General features: G+C 40.6%; 1 protein-coding gene and 1 long non-coding RNA gene across 5 annotated transcripts in view; one reads left to right on the top strand and one right to left on the bottom strand.

Annotated features, from left to right (window-relative positions):
- Nucleotides 1-17,396, top strand: part of uggt1 (UDP-glucose glycoprotein glucosyltransferase 1) — a 42,839-nt gene that overhangs the window by 15,550 nt on the left and 9,893 nt on the right. For 3 of the 4 annotated variants that reach the window (XM_082516880.1, XM_082516882.1, XM_082516883.1), the window contains 19 exons: nt 232-363; nt 1,343-1,507; nt 2,406-2,526; nt 2,810-2,908; nt 3,097-3,120; nt 4,441-4,535; nt 5,077-5,283; nt 5,424-5,555; nt 5,688-5,818; nt 5,893-5,988; nt 6,211-6,313; nt 6,437-6,516; nt 6,850-7,039; nt 7,303-7,461; nt 7,616-7,701; nt 7,840-7,924; nt 10,802-10,890; nt 10,973-11,077; nt 11,242-11,326. In XM_082516880.1, coding sequence (XP_082373006.1) covers nt 232-363; nt 1,343-1,507; nt 2,406-2,526; nt 2,810-2,908; nt 3,097-3,120; nt 4,441-4,535; nt 5,077-5,283; nt 5,424-5,555; nt 5,688-5,818; nt 5,893-5,988; nt 6,211-6,313; nt 6,437-6,516; nt 6,850-7,039; nt 7,303-7,461; nt 7,616-7,701; nt 7,840-7,924; nt 10,802-10,890; nt 10,973-11,077; nt 11,242-11,326 — 2,184 coding nt within the window. The remainder of the gene's footprint in view (nt 1-231; nt 364-1,342; nt 1,508-2,405; nt 2,527-2,809; nt 2,909-3,096; nt 3,121-4,440; nt 4,536-5,076; nt 5,284-5,423; nt 5,556-5,687; nt 5,819-5,892; nt 5,989-6,210; nt 6,314-6,436; nt 6,517-6,849; nt 7,040-7,302; nt 7,462-7,615; nt 7,702-7,839; nt 7,925-10,801; nt 10,891-10,972; nt 11,078-11,241; nt 11,327-17,396) is intronic. The other variant, XM_082516881.1, reaches the window with a different exon arrangement.
- LOC309695900 lies at nt 12,282-14,540 on the bottom strand. The gene is made up of 2 exons (XR_014273258.1): nt 13,809-14,540; nt 12,282-13,555 (listed from the first exon to the last, which is right to left on the bottom strand). It is a non-coding gene; the product is annotated as an uncharacterized lncRNA (long non-coding RNA).

The following is a 17,396-nucleotide window of genomic DNA, read 5'->3' as shown; positions in this document are numbered from 1 at the left end:
TGTTTGTTTTAATTTTTAATATAAATTATTGTCTTGATTATTGTTTTATTGTAAATGCTTTCTTGTAAATGTTTTCTTGTTTTTTACTTTTATAGTGATTTATGCTTTATTTTTTGTTTTATTTTAATCATGTAAAGCACCTTGAATTGCCTTGTGCTGAAAGTGTGCTATACAAATGAAATTGCCTTGCCCACTTGTTCATCCCGTTCTCTTCTCTTCTCCCTCTTATAGATGTTTAACCGTGTGCCAGTTGGTGGTCGGCTGAGTGTCGGGGATGTAGTTAAAGTGCTGGAGAAGAAGTTTCCCTACGTCGAAGTCAGCAGTGTCCTCGGAGCCGACTCCAGCTATGACAGCAACAGGAAGGTGAGTCGAGCAGGATGTTTTTTCTGTTCATATTATTAATCTAAAATTACATTTTTATTAACACAGCAAATCTAAGTGTACAATTACAGTCAAAAGAGCTGTATGTAGCACCAGAATAAAAGGATAACTGAGCAACTCAAGAGTAGTTTGATAATTCATCAGTGGATGAATAGTGGTCATTTTATTAGGTACACACATTAAACTGCTCACAAACACAAATATCTGAGCAGACAATCACACGGCACCAACTCAACTGAGCGTCAGAAATGGGAAGAAAGATTATTTTAAGTCACTCTGACTAAGGGATGTTTTTTGGTGGCAGAGGGACTGCTCTGAGTATTTCAGAAACTGCAGATTTATTCCGATTTTCCCCACGCAATCATCTCCGGAGTTTATAGAAAATGGTCTGAAAAAAGAGGAGAGAAAAAAAATCAGTGAGCATCAGGAGAAAAAACCCTTGTTGTAGTCAGAGGAGAATGGCCACACTGCTTCATGCTGATAGGAAGCCAACAGTAATTCAAATAACCACTGGCTACAACCAAGGTATACAGAAGAGCATTTCTGAATGCACATCATGTTAAACTTTGAAGCAGCAACCACAGAAGACCACACTGCGTCACACTCATGTCAGCTAAGAAAAGGAATCTGACGTGGAGTATCTGTCGTCTGATGGCTGCTTCCAGTAGGATAAAATCATCTTAAAGTGGTTTCTTGAACATGAGAATGAGTTCACTGTACTCAGATGACCTTCAGTCATCAGATCTCAATCCAGTAGAGCACATTTGGGATGTGGTGGAATTGCAGCAACTGTACAATAGTATCATGTATTTAAGAGGTTTTTAGATGCAAGAATATTAAGTGTGATTTTGTTCTAAAAGAGAAATAGAACAGCCTTTTTAAAGTGGTCACCTAAAACTGACTGCAGAGCCGAATAATTAAGGGTTAACCAGATAACATTTCTTTCTTTCTTCCCTTTCAGGAAGGACGGGCATACTATGAGCAAACAGGAGTAGGCCCACTGCCTGTGGTCATGTACAACGGGATACCTTACCAGCGTGAACAGCTGGACCCGGATGAACTGGAAACTGTCACCATGCAGAAAATCCTGGAGACCACCTCATTCTACCAAAGGGCCGTCTACCTGGTCAGTTACAATCACATTTACAATAAAAGCTCATTATCTGCCATATCATTATTTTATTAAGGGTTATTCTAAAATACAGGTTTTAGAGCATCAGTCACAGTTTCTAAAAAAAAAAAAATCTGTTGCTGGACTTTAATTCAAAACAACCAATAATATATCTCAGTTTCATCTTTTGATATTTTATATTTGTATTATTTTGAACAATATGCAGAAAACTGCATTTTGCCTTAATTTCACAAGCAAACTTCAAATCTATTCTCATTTTTAACAATAAAAATGTGTTGTTGTTTTTTCTAAAAAGTACTTCATAAGATATATTTATTTGTCAGTCCTTTTTCTTTTAATTAGGTTTTTCTTTCCTGGACCTGCTACAAAATCTTAGTGTAAAATTAAAGGCAGAAGTTAAGCCACCATAAAGTAAACTTGCTAAAGTACACTGTCTGTCTTTGAGGTCATAAAACAAATTCTCTTTTCAGCAGGATCTTTGTGAGCATGCCATCTGTCATTTTTCCTCTTTTAATGTCAGCCCATCACACAGAGGAGCCAAATCTTTGAATTGATTCTTTCAAAGGATTTCTAAGGAATTTAAACACAGCAATCAGCATTTAATTTGGTGGCTATAGAAGTCTTACTGGTCAGCATAGCATTAGTCATCCTACCTACCTTTTCTCTTTTCTTTTTTTTAATGTTTAACTCAAACTTATTCAGAGAAAACTTTCTAAACAAGCACCCGTAACTGCAGTGAAAAGGCCATTAACATTTAAGAAGTGCTTTTTAAACTGTGAGCAGGGAAATCTTGCAGAGAAGGACCTCCTGCATGACTGTCAGCTCTGCAGCTAAAGCGACGACTCTGACTTTTTACTTTAACCTCGCACGTTTCCTCTCATGTCACTCGCAGGGCGAGCTGGCTACAGACCACGATGTCGTCGACTTCATCATGAACCAGCCCAGTGTTGTTCCTCGAATCAACCCCAGAGTGTTGTCCACCAGCAGAACCTACCTGGATCTGTCTGATACCAGTAAGTATGAGGGTTTCTTAAATTTCAATTTTTTTTAGATCATCCTCAGAAACTAATGTGCTGTCTGTGACATGGATGACTCAAAGCTTCATGTAGAAGCACAGTTAGTTTTCCAAATATTCTTCAACCATTACTGCTACTATTTATTTCTATTTATTTGATGATTATTATTTTGTTGGCGTTTTTTGCAGTACAGATATGATGTAATCAAAAGTTTGTATATTATAAAAACATTTGCTCCAGAATCGATACTTTACTCCTTTTTTTTCATCTCGTTTTGCAGATAACTACTTCATAGATGACTACGCTCGCTTCTCAACGCTAGACACAGTAGAGAAGAACACAGCTGTGGCCAACAGCATGAACTATATGACAAAGAAAGGTAAGAGCACTCTGGCATCTGATCACTGAGTAGAAAAGCATGCCTGTGGATTTTTTTTTCTTGTTGTTACTTGTGAAGATAAAAAATTTCAAAGCTAAACTCTCTCCTGGTGTATTCTCCTTCTGTCCCCTCCTCCTCCTCCTCCACTTCCGCCTCTTATTCATGTGTTTTTAAATTCCCTGCATCAGGGATGACCACCACCAACAGGCATGGTAATCACCCTTTTTCTCCACATTATTCCCCCTCCTACTCACTTGCTCTTTTTTTCAGTTTTCTGTTAACGACATTGTTGGCACCGTGTTTGTGAATCCACCACCACTCCTCCATCTGTGTTCAGTTCTCAAAGGACACAAATGACTAATAATTATGCATGTGATAATTGTACACCAGTCTCCAAGCATGAGTACCAAAATTTGTTTATGTAACTGCTCACTATAACGTTGTTTGTTCCAGTGGGAGAGCATGATAGTTCACCCAGTATGATTTCAAAGAAACTGCATGAAAAGTTTGAACGGTGTGATAAGGAAGCAAAATTTGGAGCAGAGAGCAGCACTTTAACACTCAGTGGTCACTTTATTAGGTACAGCTTGATAGTGCTGGTTCCTTCAGAGCTGTCTTAATTGTTTGTACGTGCTGGAAGTAAGTCTCAGAGGTTTTTGGTCCATATCAACACGATGGCATCAAACAGGTGATCTATTGGATTGAGCTCATTTGAGTAGAGCGGTCATGTGATGTTCAAGAAACCAGTTTGAGATGATTTGAGCTGTGCAACATCCTGATTCATTGGGCGTAGCTTCTGTTCTTAGCTGACAGGAGTGGCACTCGGTGTGGTGTTCCACTGCTGTAGCACATATGCTTCAAGGTTCAACATGTTGTGCATTCAGAGAATCTGTTCTGCATAGTGCATACTTGGTTTTTTGAGTTACTGTTACCCTATCTGGCTATTCTCCAACAACGTCTGGCATCAACAAGGCATTTTCACCTAGAAATTTGCAGCTTATTGAGTATTTTCTTTTTCTGACTACATTCTCTAAATCCCAGTAGATCAGCAGATTCTGAAACTCTCATACCAGTATGTCTGACACTACCAACTATCCCATGGCTAAAGTCACTTAAATGACCTTTCTTCTCTATTCCTATGGTCTGTATGGTAAATAACGCGCGCGTGTGTGTGTGTGTGTGTGTGTGTGTGTGTGTGTGTGTGTGTGTGTGTGTGTGTGTGTGTGTGTGTGTGTGTGTGTGTGTGTGTGTGTGTGTATTTCTGATGAGTTGCTTGCTTGTTTTTGTTTTTTTTAGATATAAGTGACCTTGATCCTTGATGTTTTTATGTGAAGCTGTTTGAACTTCTATATGTGATATTGGGCTATAAATAAATTTGAACTTAATGAACCGTGAACAGGCGTACCTAACAAAGTGGCCAGTGAGTGTATTATCTTTGTTTGCCAACACCATTAATACCACTGAAGTTGATCTGTAGCACAACTGTGGTTGTTTATTCTTACCTCGTGTCTTTCTTCTTCTGTGGTTGTCAGATGATGCCTACATTCGTCCTGTGACTTTCTGGGTAGTGGGAGATTTTGACAAACCCTCAGGACGCCAGCTCCTTTATGACGCCATCAAACACATGGTATGAAATGAGCTGTGTTTAAAATAATTGTTATACAATTTTTGATGTCAAGTAAACTGTATAAAACAAATTCTGATACCTTCCAAAAGTTGCTTTTTCACAAAGGATATGTGACCTAACCACCACATAAAGCTACTACTTGATGTTTTTATTCTGCAGCCTGTGGCTGCTGCAGACTTTTATACACAGCTAGGCTAATGTGCAGCTCGCTATAGCATCATTGCGTGCAGACACAAGAGTGATGACTTTATTGTTGTAGAACTTGAAGGAGAGAAAAGCAAAAAGGCAGAATGCTAAAAAGTAATTGTGTTCCTTCGCACAAAGAAAAACACGGATGCAAAGCAATGAAACGTGGTCTGTGACATTAACCAAATAAATGCACATGCTTGTTAAAAAGAGGTGAACCAGTTTTAAAACTGAGACTGTCCACTCTGTGTATCATAGTTTCCTTTACAGTGATACTCATGTGGAGTTTAGCTTATAGACGGTCAGAACATTAAAGCCTGCAGAAGCTTACCATCTCTCCCCTCTTGTACAACAGAAAACCAGCAACAACGTCCGACTGGGGATGATCAACAACCCGTCAGCTGACGTGTCTGCTGAGACGACCCGCGTCACCAGAGCAATCTGGTCCGCCATGCAGACACAAACTGCCAATAATGCCAAGAACTTCATCACAAAGATGGCTAAAGAAGAGACCGCTGCGGCCCTGCAGAAGGGTGTCGACGTCGGCGAGTTCGCTGTCGGGGTGAGAGGGTTACACACAGAATCTAAACAGGATCATGGCTTAGTGGCTTAGTGCAAAGGCACTAAGCCATCCTAGTTTTTTTACTCCTAATTTGTCCTTTTGTCAGCTGCCTACAAAAATATCTATGTTTTTTTCTTCAGGGTATGGATTTGTCACTGTTTAAAAGTGCGTATGAGGCTTCCAAGTTCAACTTCCTGCTTTCCCACGCTGCTTACTGTCGAGATGTGCTCAAACTGAAGAAAGGACAAAGAGCAGTTATCAGCAACGGAAGAGTGAGTCAGAAATTTTAAACCTGTCCTAGATGTTGTATAGGTTCAAATATAGCTTATATTGATTTCAAAAATGTCCATCTACCCACATTTGCTGTAGTTATTCAGTCAGTATTTTTGTTTGCTTCTTGACAGATCATAGGTCCGCTGGAGGAGGCGGAGGTGTTTAACCAGGACGACTTCCTGCTTTTGGAGAGCATCATCTTAAAGACTTCTGGAGAGCGCATCAAAAGCAAAGTTCAGAATTTTGGAATCGAGGAGGACAGGTATTTTCAGGCTCCTCTAAGAAGAAGTTTACAGATGAACTTTTCTTGTCGCGCTAACACTTCATTTTTCTCAGGGCCAGCGACCTTGTGATGAAGGTGGACGCTTTGCTCTCGTCTCAGCCTAAAGGAGAAGCCCGTGTGGAGTATGGCTTTGCAGATGACCGCTACAGGTACAGCTGTGTATAAATCAGATGAGCAAGATTTCTTTATTGAGTTGAGAGGTTTAAAAAGTGAGTACTTCACAAGGGTGATTTGATGGTTTATTTCAGAAGGGAGACCTTGAAGAGGTCGGTTAAAGTTTTTTTGTTTGCTTTTCTTTCTGGAGAAAGCAGGAGGATCTTAAATAGGTTTTGTTTGCTTGATTTTCTCGTTGATTTGCTGTTTGCTGGCAGTGCTGTGAAGATTCGTCCCAAAGAGGGAGATGTATATTTTGATGTTGTTGCCGTGGTAGATCCAGTAACCAGAGAAGCTCAGAAACTTGCTCCTCTTCTTCTGGTAGGTTATCTGTGATAACTCCTTTGAATTTGTGATCCATCATGCTTGTATGTCCAGTTGATTTATTTCCAACGTGTTCTGCTTTTGTTCTGTGTAACACCTTTCTCTCCGCGCCTCCTGCAGGTTATAAAGCAGCTGGTAAACGTCAACCTGCGTGTCTTCATGAACTGCCAGTCAAAGCTGTCAGAAATGCCCCTGAAGAGGTGAGAAAACAAGCAGTTTCTGTACTCCATGCTGAAATTGTACATCCTGGTAACACCTTCATGGTCTTTCTATTTCCTCTCCCACATCACTTTTCATTTATCCTTTAGTTAAAGTACAGAATCATCAAATATCATATTATTATGCAGGTTTATAATAATATGGACATCTGCTAACAAGTTGTTACCGTTCCTGAGTCTTTTGATGTTGCTTCATGTGCATATGGCACTTACTATAAGTCAGGATTGTTCTGTTAAAGCAGGCAGGACGTGGTATAAAGACTCCTCCACCATATAAAAGTTCACCTGCTTTCTGCTTGTGTGTTTGTCTTCCAGTTTTTATCGTTACGTCCTAGAGCCAGAGGTGGCGTTTCAGGCTGATGGTAGTTTCTCTCCTGGGCCTATAGCAAAGTTCCTGGACATGCCCCAGTCTCCACTCTTCACTCTAAACCTCAACACTCCCGAGAGCTGGATGGTTGAGTCTGTGCACACTCGATATGATCTGGACAACATTTACCTGCAGGAGGTACAGCAGTACATCTGTTTTTAGGCAGGGTTGCTTGTTTGTTTGTTTTTAATTATTTAATTTTGCTGTTTCAGTAACTCACCTGGCTGGACAACATATAGATAATATAAGTAGCTTATATATTGAACATTTTGGAGTCCAGTCCTCATTGAGACCTTCAGCTAATTTGGGAACCATTATTAATGTGTGTCTGTGGAGCCCCTGGGCGCTGATATCGGGCTGCATGAAGTAAACTTTCCTTGGCTGTGCTTCCGTGTTTGCAGGTGGAGAATATTGTAGCAGCAGAGTATGAGCTGGAGCACCTTTTGTTGGAGGGCCATTGTTTTGACGTCAGTTCGGGTCAGCCTCCACGTGGCCTTCAGTTCACCCTGGGAACCGAGTCTGAGCCCGTCATCGTGGACACTATCGTCATGGCAAACCTGGTAATCGCTTCAAAGCACGGCCCTCTCTATAACACAGCTTTGATTTGTTATACTTTAATGCTTTTCTACTTGATAAATAACATATTTTTTACTTTCCTAGACATTAATATTCTCTCAGCCTGAAATTGTAAATCTCCTTTGTTCTGCTCTGCAGGGTTACTTTCAGCTCAAAGCCAACCCAGGCGCCTGGATCCTGAAGCTAAGGAAAGGGCGCTCTGATGAAATCTACAAGATTTACAGGTAATAATGTGCAGAATTGGCTATATTCTGTCACATATAAATGAAATGTCAGCCACTCCTCTTTGCTCCTGGTTTTATAAATTAATCTGAAAATCTCTCTTCTAATGTTTTCATTATCATTTCTTTCTTCTGTTGCAGCCATGACGGCACAGACTCTCCAGCGGACTCGGACGACATTGTAGTCGTGCTGAACAATTTCAAGAGCAGAATCATTAAAGTCAAGGTCGGTTCACTTGCAATGCAGTGACGTCTTTCTGGCACAAAAGCACAGAAGCAATGGCAGGAATCTGCCCTTCAGCACTGTTAGCTGGATAAATCCAGGATGGAAAGTTGGTGAGCAGAATATCCAGACTGCTCAATTTCTCAGGTTTCTCATAAATTTTAACGAGAAGCAGAAACTGCAGTCTGAACTGAGCCGTTTTGAGCTGAATAAATATGTAATTTGTGCAAAGATGACTAAAGTAAAATCAGACTTTGAAGCGGTATTTGCATATGACAGATGTGCCCACGTGCCAGTGCATTTTTCAACTACAGACAAAAGCACATACACATTAAGCTTCTCTCACCTCTTTGTTTTTCACATTAAAAAGCCCATATTATAAGTTTTGGGCTTTAGTGGGATTTATAGTGTTTTGTTCGTGTTCGTCTTCTCAAAAATTCTGAGAAGTTGCAAAAGTATGCTTCAAAATTGTCTTCCACCATTCATCTACATCACTGTGTAACACATTTCCATAATGCCCACCAAACAGCTTGTTTGGCCCTTCCTCAAAGAAGGAGCAGCTGCCTCACAGTCGACCTTTATTCCCTCACTGTGCTTACTCTAAAGGTTAGCCACAAGCAACGCATGCCAGTTTTTGTAATATTGGCTGCCAGAGTGAACAATGTCTTCACTCCAGGTCTTGCTTATGCCCCTTGACCCCTGTGTGGTAAATACAGTCTCATCTCCTATGCAAAAATATAGGTAAAATCCAACAACACTGTCAGCTTTTACTCTCAGGTTGTTGACCTGCTGTTGTGTCTATGAGTGGAGGTTTTTGCAGGAGAGAGGTTTTCAACAATAGGTGTGGTTGATGCTTTGTGTAGGTTGAATGCTAATTGGTTGACAAGTGTGCTGGGAGGGGAAGGGAGCGACAGGCACTTCATATTGTAATCTAAAGACTCAACAATATTAGACGACTCCCTATGAGCAAGCGCTTGGTGACAGTGGGAAGGAAAAAAAACCCTTTAACAGGAAGTAACTTCTGGCAGAAGCAGGCGCTAAACCTGCCGTGACCGAGAGGGAAGATGCTGCATGAAAAGTACAGACAGTGACTATCCTGGAAACTTCATTGTTTATCACTTCAGCTCTTTGTTGTTAGCTCTTCTCTGTGGCTAATTGGTGAACCAACAACTAGGGCTGCTCAATTAATCGAATTTTAATCACGATTACGATCTGGGCTTTCAACGATCATTAAAAATGACTGAGCCGATTATTAGCCCCTCCCTCATTTATCCGCGACACCTTAAAGGCCGGTCCGTGAAAATATTGTCGGGCATAAACCGGTCCGTGGCACAAAAAAGGGTGGAGACCGCTGATTAAGAGGACCCGAGGGAAGCTCGGAAAGCTAAGCAGAAGTTATTTGGAGAGTGACTGCCGTTGGTTGAAAAGAGTTTAAAAAAAAAAAACTTCAGTGGTGTTGCACACTATTTTATATTATTTTTTTAAAGTCATTGTTAACCCTTTAAAGCCGGTCAGAGCAGCACGCTCCGTTTTGCGTAACTATTTTTAAATCCCTGTAGAACCTGAACCATGTAAGCTAGCACAATAATTTGTTTTGCATATGAAACCGGAGGAGTTGTACTTACATCTGATGCCATCAGCTTGTCCTCGGTCACGGTTTCGTTCCACATATAGCTTTGCAAAAATTGCATAAAAAGCGCTTGCATGAACAAAAACATAATATTCCAGAAACACGCTTTGCCGTTCCTATCAGCTGTTCGTAACACTTCCCACAGTGAAATGATGCACATGCTGTTTTCTTTGCAAATTTGCATCATAGGATTGTTTTTTGTTTTTCCTGCAGTATATAAAAATTGCTGTATCTCCAAAATAAAACTATGAAGACACTCAAAATAAATTTCCTGTGGTGGGAAACTATTTTTTGCAACTTTATTGTATTTAAAGTTTTGAGGGATAAACCTCTTAAACTTCTCCAAGTAGAAATATATGTAAACAAAACAAAAGCGATTTTCAATTTTTTTTGTAGTTTATTGCACTTTTTTGAATTTTATGTAATTACTATGCACTTAATGCATACATATTATTAAAATATGGGCTATAACAGTTGTATTGATGTATAGCAACTTGAAATGCTCCCACAAATGGCACTACAGCATGTAAAAATAAATAAATAAAAATAATATAAGCTCTGGTGGACTTGGTTCTATAGTAGGTCTTAAAGGGTTAAATAAATATCGTCAAATAATCGTGATCTCAATTTCAGTGAAAATAATCGTGATTATCATTTTTGCCATAATCGAGCAGCCCTACCAACAACAGCACAAACAAGAGACTATACTTGTCTGTTGTCTACAATTCTATTTCCAAAATTTAAGATAAAAAGATGAAAAGCTTTTGTGACTAAACTACTGTGAAAGTCTTTCATAAATATGACATCTGGCCCAGTATCCACCCCATGTCTGTAGCTCTGCTCCCAGAATCTGAGGGTCCTGAGACTCTGTGGATTACTCGTGTTTTTGAAGGCAACATCGCCGCAGCATTAGCTTAGCATTAGCTTAGCATTAGCTTTGATAATGTGCCCAAAGAGCAAAGCTGTGTAAGAAAGCAATCACCTGAAGCACTTTGACTTAATATATCGAGAATTGCACTCTTGAACTCATGGCAACATGTGAACATGCGATCTCGTGTGATCTTAAAGCCAATACAAAATTTAAGTCAGAGTAAAAACTCAACCACTAATGTTTTGTGTAAGTTTCAGTCCTGAATCAAAACCACGTCATATGATATTTGATTCATATTTTAAACAGAATAATTGATTTTCTTCTTTTCTCCTCCCACAGTATGTTGTGACTGACTGAGTTATGATTGTGTGTTGATCAGGTCCAAAAGAAGCCAGACAAGTTCAGCGAGGAGCTGCTGAGTGATGGGACGGAGGAGAACGACACTGGTTTCTGGAATTCTCTGACCAGGTGCAGCTCAAAACAGTGATCTCATTTTTCATTTTCAGATGTTCAAAACTGTCAAATAATCGCTTTTCATTTTGTCTTTCAGAGGTTTCACGGGTGGAGGCAAGACTGAAGAGCCTAAGCAGGACAAGGAAGATACGATCAACATCTTCTCTGTGGCCTCGGGGCATCTGTACGAGAGGTTCCTCAGGTGGGTGTCAGAGATGTGACCAGGCAAAGAAAGGGGATTGTTGTGTCAGCCAAAAATCCTTGAAAGCGAACATCCCTGCTTCTTCCTTATACTTTTGATTTTAGAGTCTTTTTCTTCCCAGTTCTGTTGCCACCAGTCTTTTTACTGTCCTCCTTCTCTCTCAGAATCATGATGCTGTCAGTTCTAAAGCACACCAAAACTCCCGTCAAGTTCTGGTTCCTCAAGAACTACTTGTCTCCCACTTTTAAGGTAGGATTTTACTTTATTTTATTCAATTTTTTGCCTCTGGTGTTACTTTAAAACTCAGCTGGCATCTCGTCACTGATGTGGAAATCTTCTCCAATGGCTGCAGCTTTTTCTCTGTCCAACATCGATGTGAAGCTCAAGCAGAAACGTGCAGCAGGGATCGGATTACTCCCTGATTTTTCTTTTAAATATTCTTTCGTTTTTATGTCTAAAAATAATTTGTGTGGGAGATACTGTTGGCTTCTGAAGGTGCTGCAGTTTAGTGGATAGGATGCTGAATGTATTGCATGTTTTAACACGAGCGTAACAACCTTTGCTTGCAGGAAAACAGAGAAATGTGGGATGTACTTAGTATTTCACTAGAAAACAAGTTATTTGTTTAAAGCACAGTACACCCACGGTACAGTACTCTGACAGAATAGGCCCAAAGGAGCATTTCTCTTATGTTCTCACCATAAAAGCAGACTAAACCTTCCTAACGCTGCCGAGTGCAGCTAGTGTGAAGAAATGTAACAACCACCTCACTGACGCTGTTTTCATACATGACCTCTGGACTATTTCAGGAAAATTGGGTCAGGAGGTTGTCCGAAGTTACTCACATGTGACACACAGCAGTGAACGTTTGAGAAGCACTAACTGGACATTTTTTGTGCCCACAAGGCGTCACACCTGAAACCCATTTGTTCGCGGTGAAACCACCGGAGTGTTATTGAATATCACTCTGAAGCTGATGGCTGATCCCTTGTGGAAGTTCCAGGCTCTGGTTGTCGGGTCATGTGTCAGTCAGCGGTATCCTGCTCTCTCATTGGTTGTTGCTTCAATTGCTCGCCCGGAAGCTTAGAAAGTTTGTCAGGTCCCGGGCATTGGGCATCGCCAACGGTTATTTCACCCGTAGACGGTGTTGAATTCTCCCAATTCTTTGAATCTTTGGGCTGAAGGAGGGACAATACTCGGTGTATAAATGCTCAATCAACAATCATTTATTTCCATACAATTCAACAGTCAGAGCATTACAACGTCCGGACGGGAGAGATGCTACCAGAGGGTCAGGCACATGTCTCAAAATGGTGACGGGTTGCTCAGCTTTTTATAGTCTCTAGTGGCCCCCAGCTAGTCGTAAAAGCCAAAACATCACATTTTTTCTCTGTTACAGCGCCTAAGTTATGACCTCGGCAGTTGTTTCTCTGCTTTCTGTAAGGTGGGGGTGTGGAATGTGGTCTATCTATCTCCCCTGTCTTTAGACACAGAGTCTCCTGCTTACAACCTTCTCTTCATGATTCAACAATTAAGCATGTCAAGAAAACAGTGTAACACATTCCCAGCAGATCAAGGATACAGAGTGATGCACATTTATCTAATGAACTAATATGTGAATATGTTCTGTTAACTCAAAAGTATAATGAGAACTAAACTACATACAGCTCACACACTCTATATTAAAGGGTATAATGTGATCTACAGCAGTATTCTAATTCAACTACTTTGATTACATATATAAGGTAACATATAATAACAGAATAATCTAATAATTCCCCCTTTTGATCTCTGAAAGAGATCACTTACAACATGCACTCCAGGGTCGCAAGGTCCAGGTTTTCTTGATCCTGAGGCCCTCTGTCCCCCTTTAACGGGTGGACCATATGTGGGATGACCTCTGTGTTCACGCAGTTCAGATGCAAGCAAAGTTAGATTTACAACCATAACAGCAGTTACAGATGACTCTCCCATCACTCCCCAATTCTCCCACAGCTTTATTTTGGTGCTCCAGTTTTCCACTCCCATTTTAATGTCCCCTTATACCTTTCAAATGTACTTAGACTAGAACCTCTGTCTAAGGAGCTTTTAACCTTTATTTTTATTGCTGCAGCTACCAGTGTCTTCCAGTTGGGTGATTCTCAGCTTCTTTCTTCGACCTCCGGGGTTAGACCACCCTTTAGTCATTGCACAGTTCTGGGGATTATTCTGCCCCGATTTCAAACAAAGATCTGTGTATTTTGGGGTCACCGGCGTGTCCCCCTTTTTGCCAAAAGCCTCTTGAACCTCGTTGGTCTGGTGTTCCTGGTTTTCGCCAACCCCTTCATGGTTATTGCTGTGTTTGTGGGATCCATCTTCTCCAGGAGCCCAAACGTCATGACACTTAACCCCAGTTGCTGTCTCGGCAGTCCCTACATCTGTCCCTGCTGTGAAGGGTCCTCACATCTCCGGGTCCCCGTCTGGTGTCTGTTCCTTTCTCTGCAAGAGACAGAAAACCAAAACACCTCTCTCCCTAGCCTTGATAATCTAATATTGTTATCCATTGTTCTTCTAATGATTCAAATTTGGTTTAAAATATTATGTTCAGGACCTATTCTAATCATAATCTATGTGTGTGTAAAAGAAATCAAAAATTAGTGAACCCTTTCTAAGTCTAACACATTATAAGCTTAAGTTTTACCATAGCTAAATTATTAAACACAGAAATAACGTCATAAGATGTTCATAAAACCATTGTTTGATGTTCGGACTCAACTTCCCCCTTTTTGACACACTCCCATGTGTCAATTCATTGGAGCTAGACAATTAAAAGAGAAGGTTGGTGACATCATATCTCAGAAAGTATCAGAAATTCTTCTCTCGAGTACCGTTGCTCCAGCCTTGTCATCCCTGAGGATCTTCGATCCCGAAAATGTCCCTTCTCCTCATGTAATAAAGTCTGTCATCCTTCCATGCCCTGGTAACTGGTCCATCCAGAGGTGTAACATTTTGAAATGTACATACAACAAGCCAAACCACACCTTGGTCACACCAACCCTTTTCTGCCCTGAAGATGTCCAACACCATCTCAGTCTGGACCAGGGTTGTAATAGTTCTGCAATTTTCATCAGTTTTAATCAGTTTTTACCAATTCTTTGCTAGTTTAGTTTAGTTCTTATTTTCTGAAAATCCTTAGTTTCAATTTAGTTTTATTTGTGTTTTGCAAAAATTAAGTGTAACAAAATCCCAGTTCCATCATATCAGTCATGCTCTTCTGGTTATCCTTGGGTGTTGAGACTAATAACTATTAACTCTTGCCGCACCGAGTGGTCCTAATTTTGGTTGAAGTGAATTGATAACCTTTTGAAGGCGATTGTTTCACACCTTTATTTAGATGTCCCAGTCCTGTTGTCTCGGGATACATCACGCTGCCTTATCTGGGGTTAGCTGTTTTCTGGGGATGCGGGTTGAGTGGGTGAGCTCTTCAAGGAGGGCTTCTAGGTAAGCTAGGTTAACCTTCTTGTGTGAGCTTTTCAAGTGCACTTTAAGGTTAGTGGGACTTTTAGTTTTATAAATGTCCCTCATGACCCCCTGATGACCCAGTATTTCATTTTTGCACACTGTAGTACACATTTTAGTTTTTGCTTGTAGCTCGCATACTCTACTTGCCACTCCTCTAATTCCTGATGTTTCTTAGAGAGGGCAACAGTACCTTTAAAATTATATCACATGTGTGGGGGTGTGGCCTTGCCAATTGTTTTGCCCACCTTTTCAAAATGGCTGGCGTGCCCACAAGCACATTTCATGGAAAAAGAAAGGTAAGCGTGATATTTACATTTAAAATGTTTTGTTAAACTCAGATTTTTATTTTATTCTTTTTGCAAGTACCCCTCCTCGGTGGCGAGAAACTGTTGGTGTGGTCAAGTGGGTGCTCTAGAAACAAACGCTCAGGACAGAACAGTTATCAGTCATGTACTTCCTACAAATTTTGCATATGTTTTATTCCATATTGATCCTCTGAGTGTAATGGTACATTTTAATTTGAATTTATCCAAACTAAACACAATATTTTCTTTATTTACTTTGCTCTTGTTCTTTTTCAGTACCACATCCTATCAAATGTCCCTGTCGATTATATTCTACATTTAATAACTTACTATTTCAAGTGAGAACCTAAATCACGTGGACCAATGTTTATTATTGCATATCTCTATTCTGAATGTGGCCAGTCATTCATAGGTATTGTCAAATTTTGGCGATTTTCCTCTATAAAATTTAATTGACTTTTTACAGTGGCCTGCTATGGTTAATAATAACATATTCCAGTCATGAGTGGTATCAAAAGTCTTCTCCACTGTAGCATTTGGCATTCCCAATAATATAACATGATACCTTACTCAAAACACAGCTAATATAGCACAGTTTTCTTAATGCAAACATCGGTAACTCAAAATCAGCAACCACAGTGTTAAGTCTGCAGTTCATACTTATGTGAAGCTAGAGTCTCCTCCTCCAGTCTCTCTTATCCTCCTGCTCCTGAAAAAACAAAACAAAACAAAGCGAAGCATCCACCCTTCTCTTGTCGGCTGGGTGAATTGTTTATTGGCATTTACTAATCCTAAAGTGGGTGCAGTCATTGTCTCAGTATCAAGTCAGTCAAAGCTTTTAGTCGTCAGTCCATCACAGTCCATTCACATGCATACCTCCATACACATTCATACCAGATGTTGCTGATAATGGAGTCTCACGCGCAACCTATTCGAGCATCCATCACCAGCAAGATGACGTCATCATTTTAAAGGAAAACAATTCCTTGTTGTTTTTTTGGGCCGGATTGACTCGGTGCAATCCTTTTAGACTCAGAACTTCTCAGTGTTCCCTATAAGTGAATTTCTCCCAAGCCAATTACAATCATGGAGAAGCACACTTTGCAACTGTTTTTGTAAGAATATTTCATAGCGCTTTAAATTTCAATCTTTCAGGCCTGGTTTAAAGAGCTGATTGTTAAATCATAAACTCACAAAATATCAACATATCACCACCGGTGGATCACACCTCTCAGATTTTCTTATCTCAGTGCACTGTAACAAAAACGAAAACAGACATAACCAACAAAATACTACTAAAATAACACAAACTAGGGCCCGTTGCAGACATGTCCAAGCATAAAACTATCCCTCTCTCGCTTACGAGAAGGAACACAAGCCAAAGCTCACTGATAAAATCAAGCTAGCGCTAAACAAAACCAAACAATCAACCAGAAATTCACAGGAACATTTTGCTTCCTGCCGGGACAATATTGTGTGGGAATGAGAACCTCAGGTGCCGTAACACCTTTTGTTCCTCCTTGAATTAAAACTCAATCACAGAAAATGCCGTACTCCGACCTAAAACTTACACTATTAATTCATCAATTTCACTCTGTGCCACTGTTCCTCATCAGGGCTGTGTGAAGCACAGCAAAGAATTCAGTCAAGGCCTTGAGCCATAAACAGACATCACGCACAGACATTGTTTTCATAACCAAACCGTTTTAGAGCTTATTCCTAAAATCTACATAAATGCCTTCTAGGTGACATATAACACATTCTAAGTAATCAATGGCTCCTCATAAAAATTATGCATTGGGATGTTTGTGTGCAGCATTTTGCATATCAGCATAAGCAAAGCATTCTTCATTGCATCAGCGTGTGTGTGTGTGTGTGTATGTGGATCACTTCTCAGTGAATCAGCATTCCAATGTGTATGTGTGTGTGTGTGTGTCATTTCTCACTCACTCAACGAGTGCACGTGTTCATGTGTGTATTTCACTTCATTCTGAATCTGTGTGTTTGGAGACGTGTGTGTGTGTGTGTGTGTGTGTGTTTGTGTTTGTTTCTCTTCATTCTGAGTCAGTGCATGTAGATGTGTGTGTTTGTGTGGGTGTTTGTGTTCATCACTTTCCTGTTCTGGTGTTCTGGGTAAACCACGGCCTGAAGCATGCCCTGGGGTCCTGCCCCCCTCCTTTTCAGTTTGTTTGCGACCATTGCTGCTGCTGCTGCTCAAAATTCAGTCCGTCCTGGTTCTGACCCCAATTGGGGCAGTCCTTTCTCCAGTGTCGATGTTCACCGCAGGTGAAACCTGCATCTTCTTCTGTGTTTTTGTCCATTCTGAGGTGCCTTCTGTCCTCAGTTACTCCTCTTGTCTCGGTCACGCCCTTTTTCGCCACCCGATCATCCGTGTTGGTCCATCACTGTCCTGCACAGTGTGAATGCAAAGTTATCAAGGTCAGCATTCTTTCGCTCGGCCTTACTTTTCATTCGGGCTTGGCGGGCGTCTCGTCACAGCTCTGTCAGCTGAC

This window comes from Aulonocara stuartgranti, assembly GCF_965226115.1.
Source record: "Aulonocara stuartgranti genome assembly, chromosome: 19".
In the NCBI taxonomy this organism is placed as follows: Eukaryota; Metazoa; Chordata; class Actinopteri; order Cichliformes; family Cichlidae; genus Aulonocara; species Aulonocara stuartgranti.
This window is presented reverse-complemented; position numbering and strand designations above follow the sequence as displayed.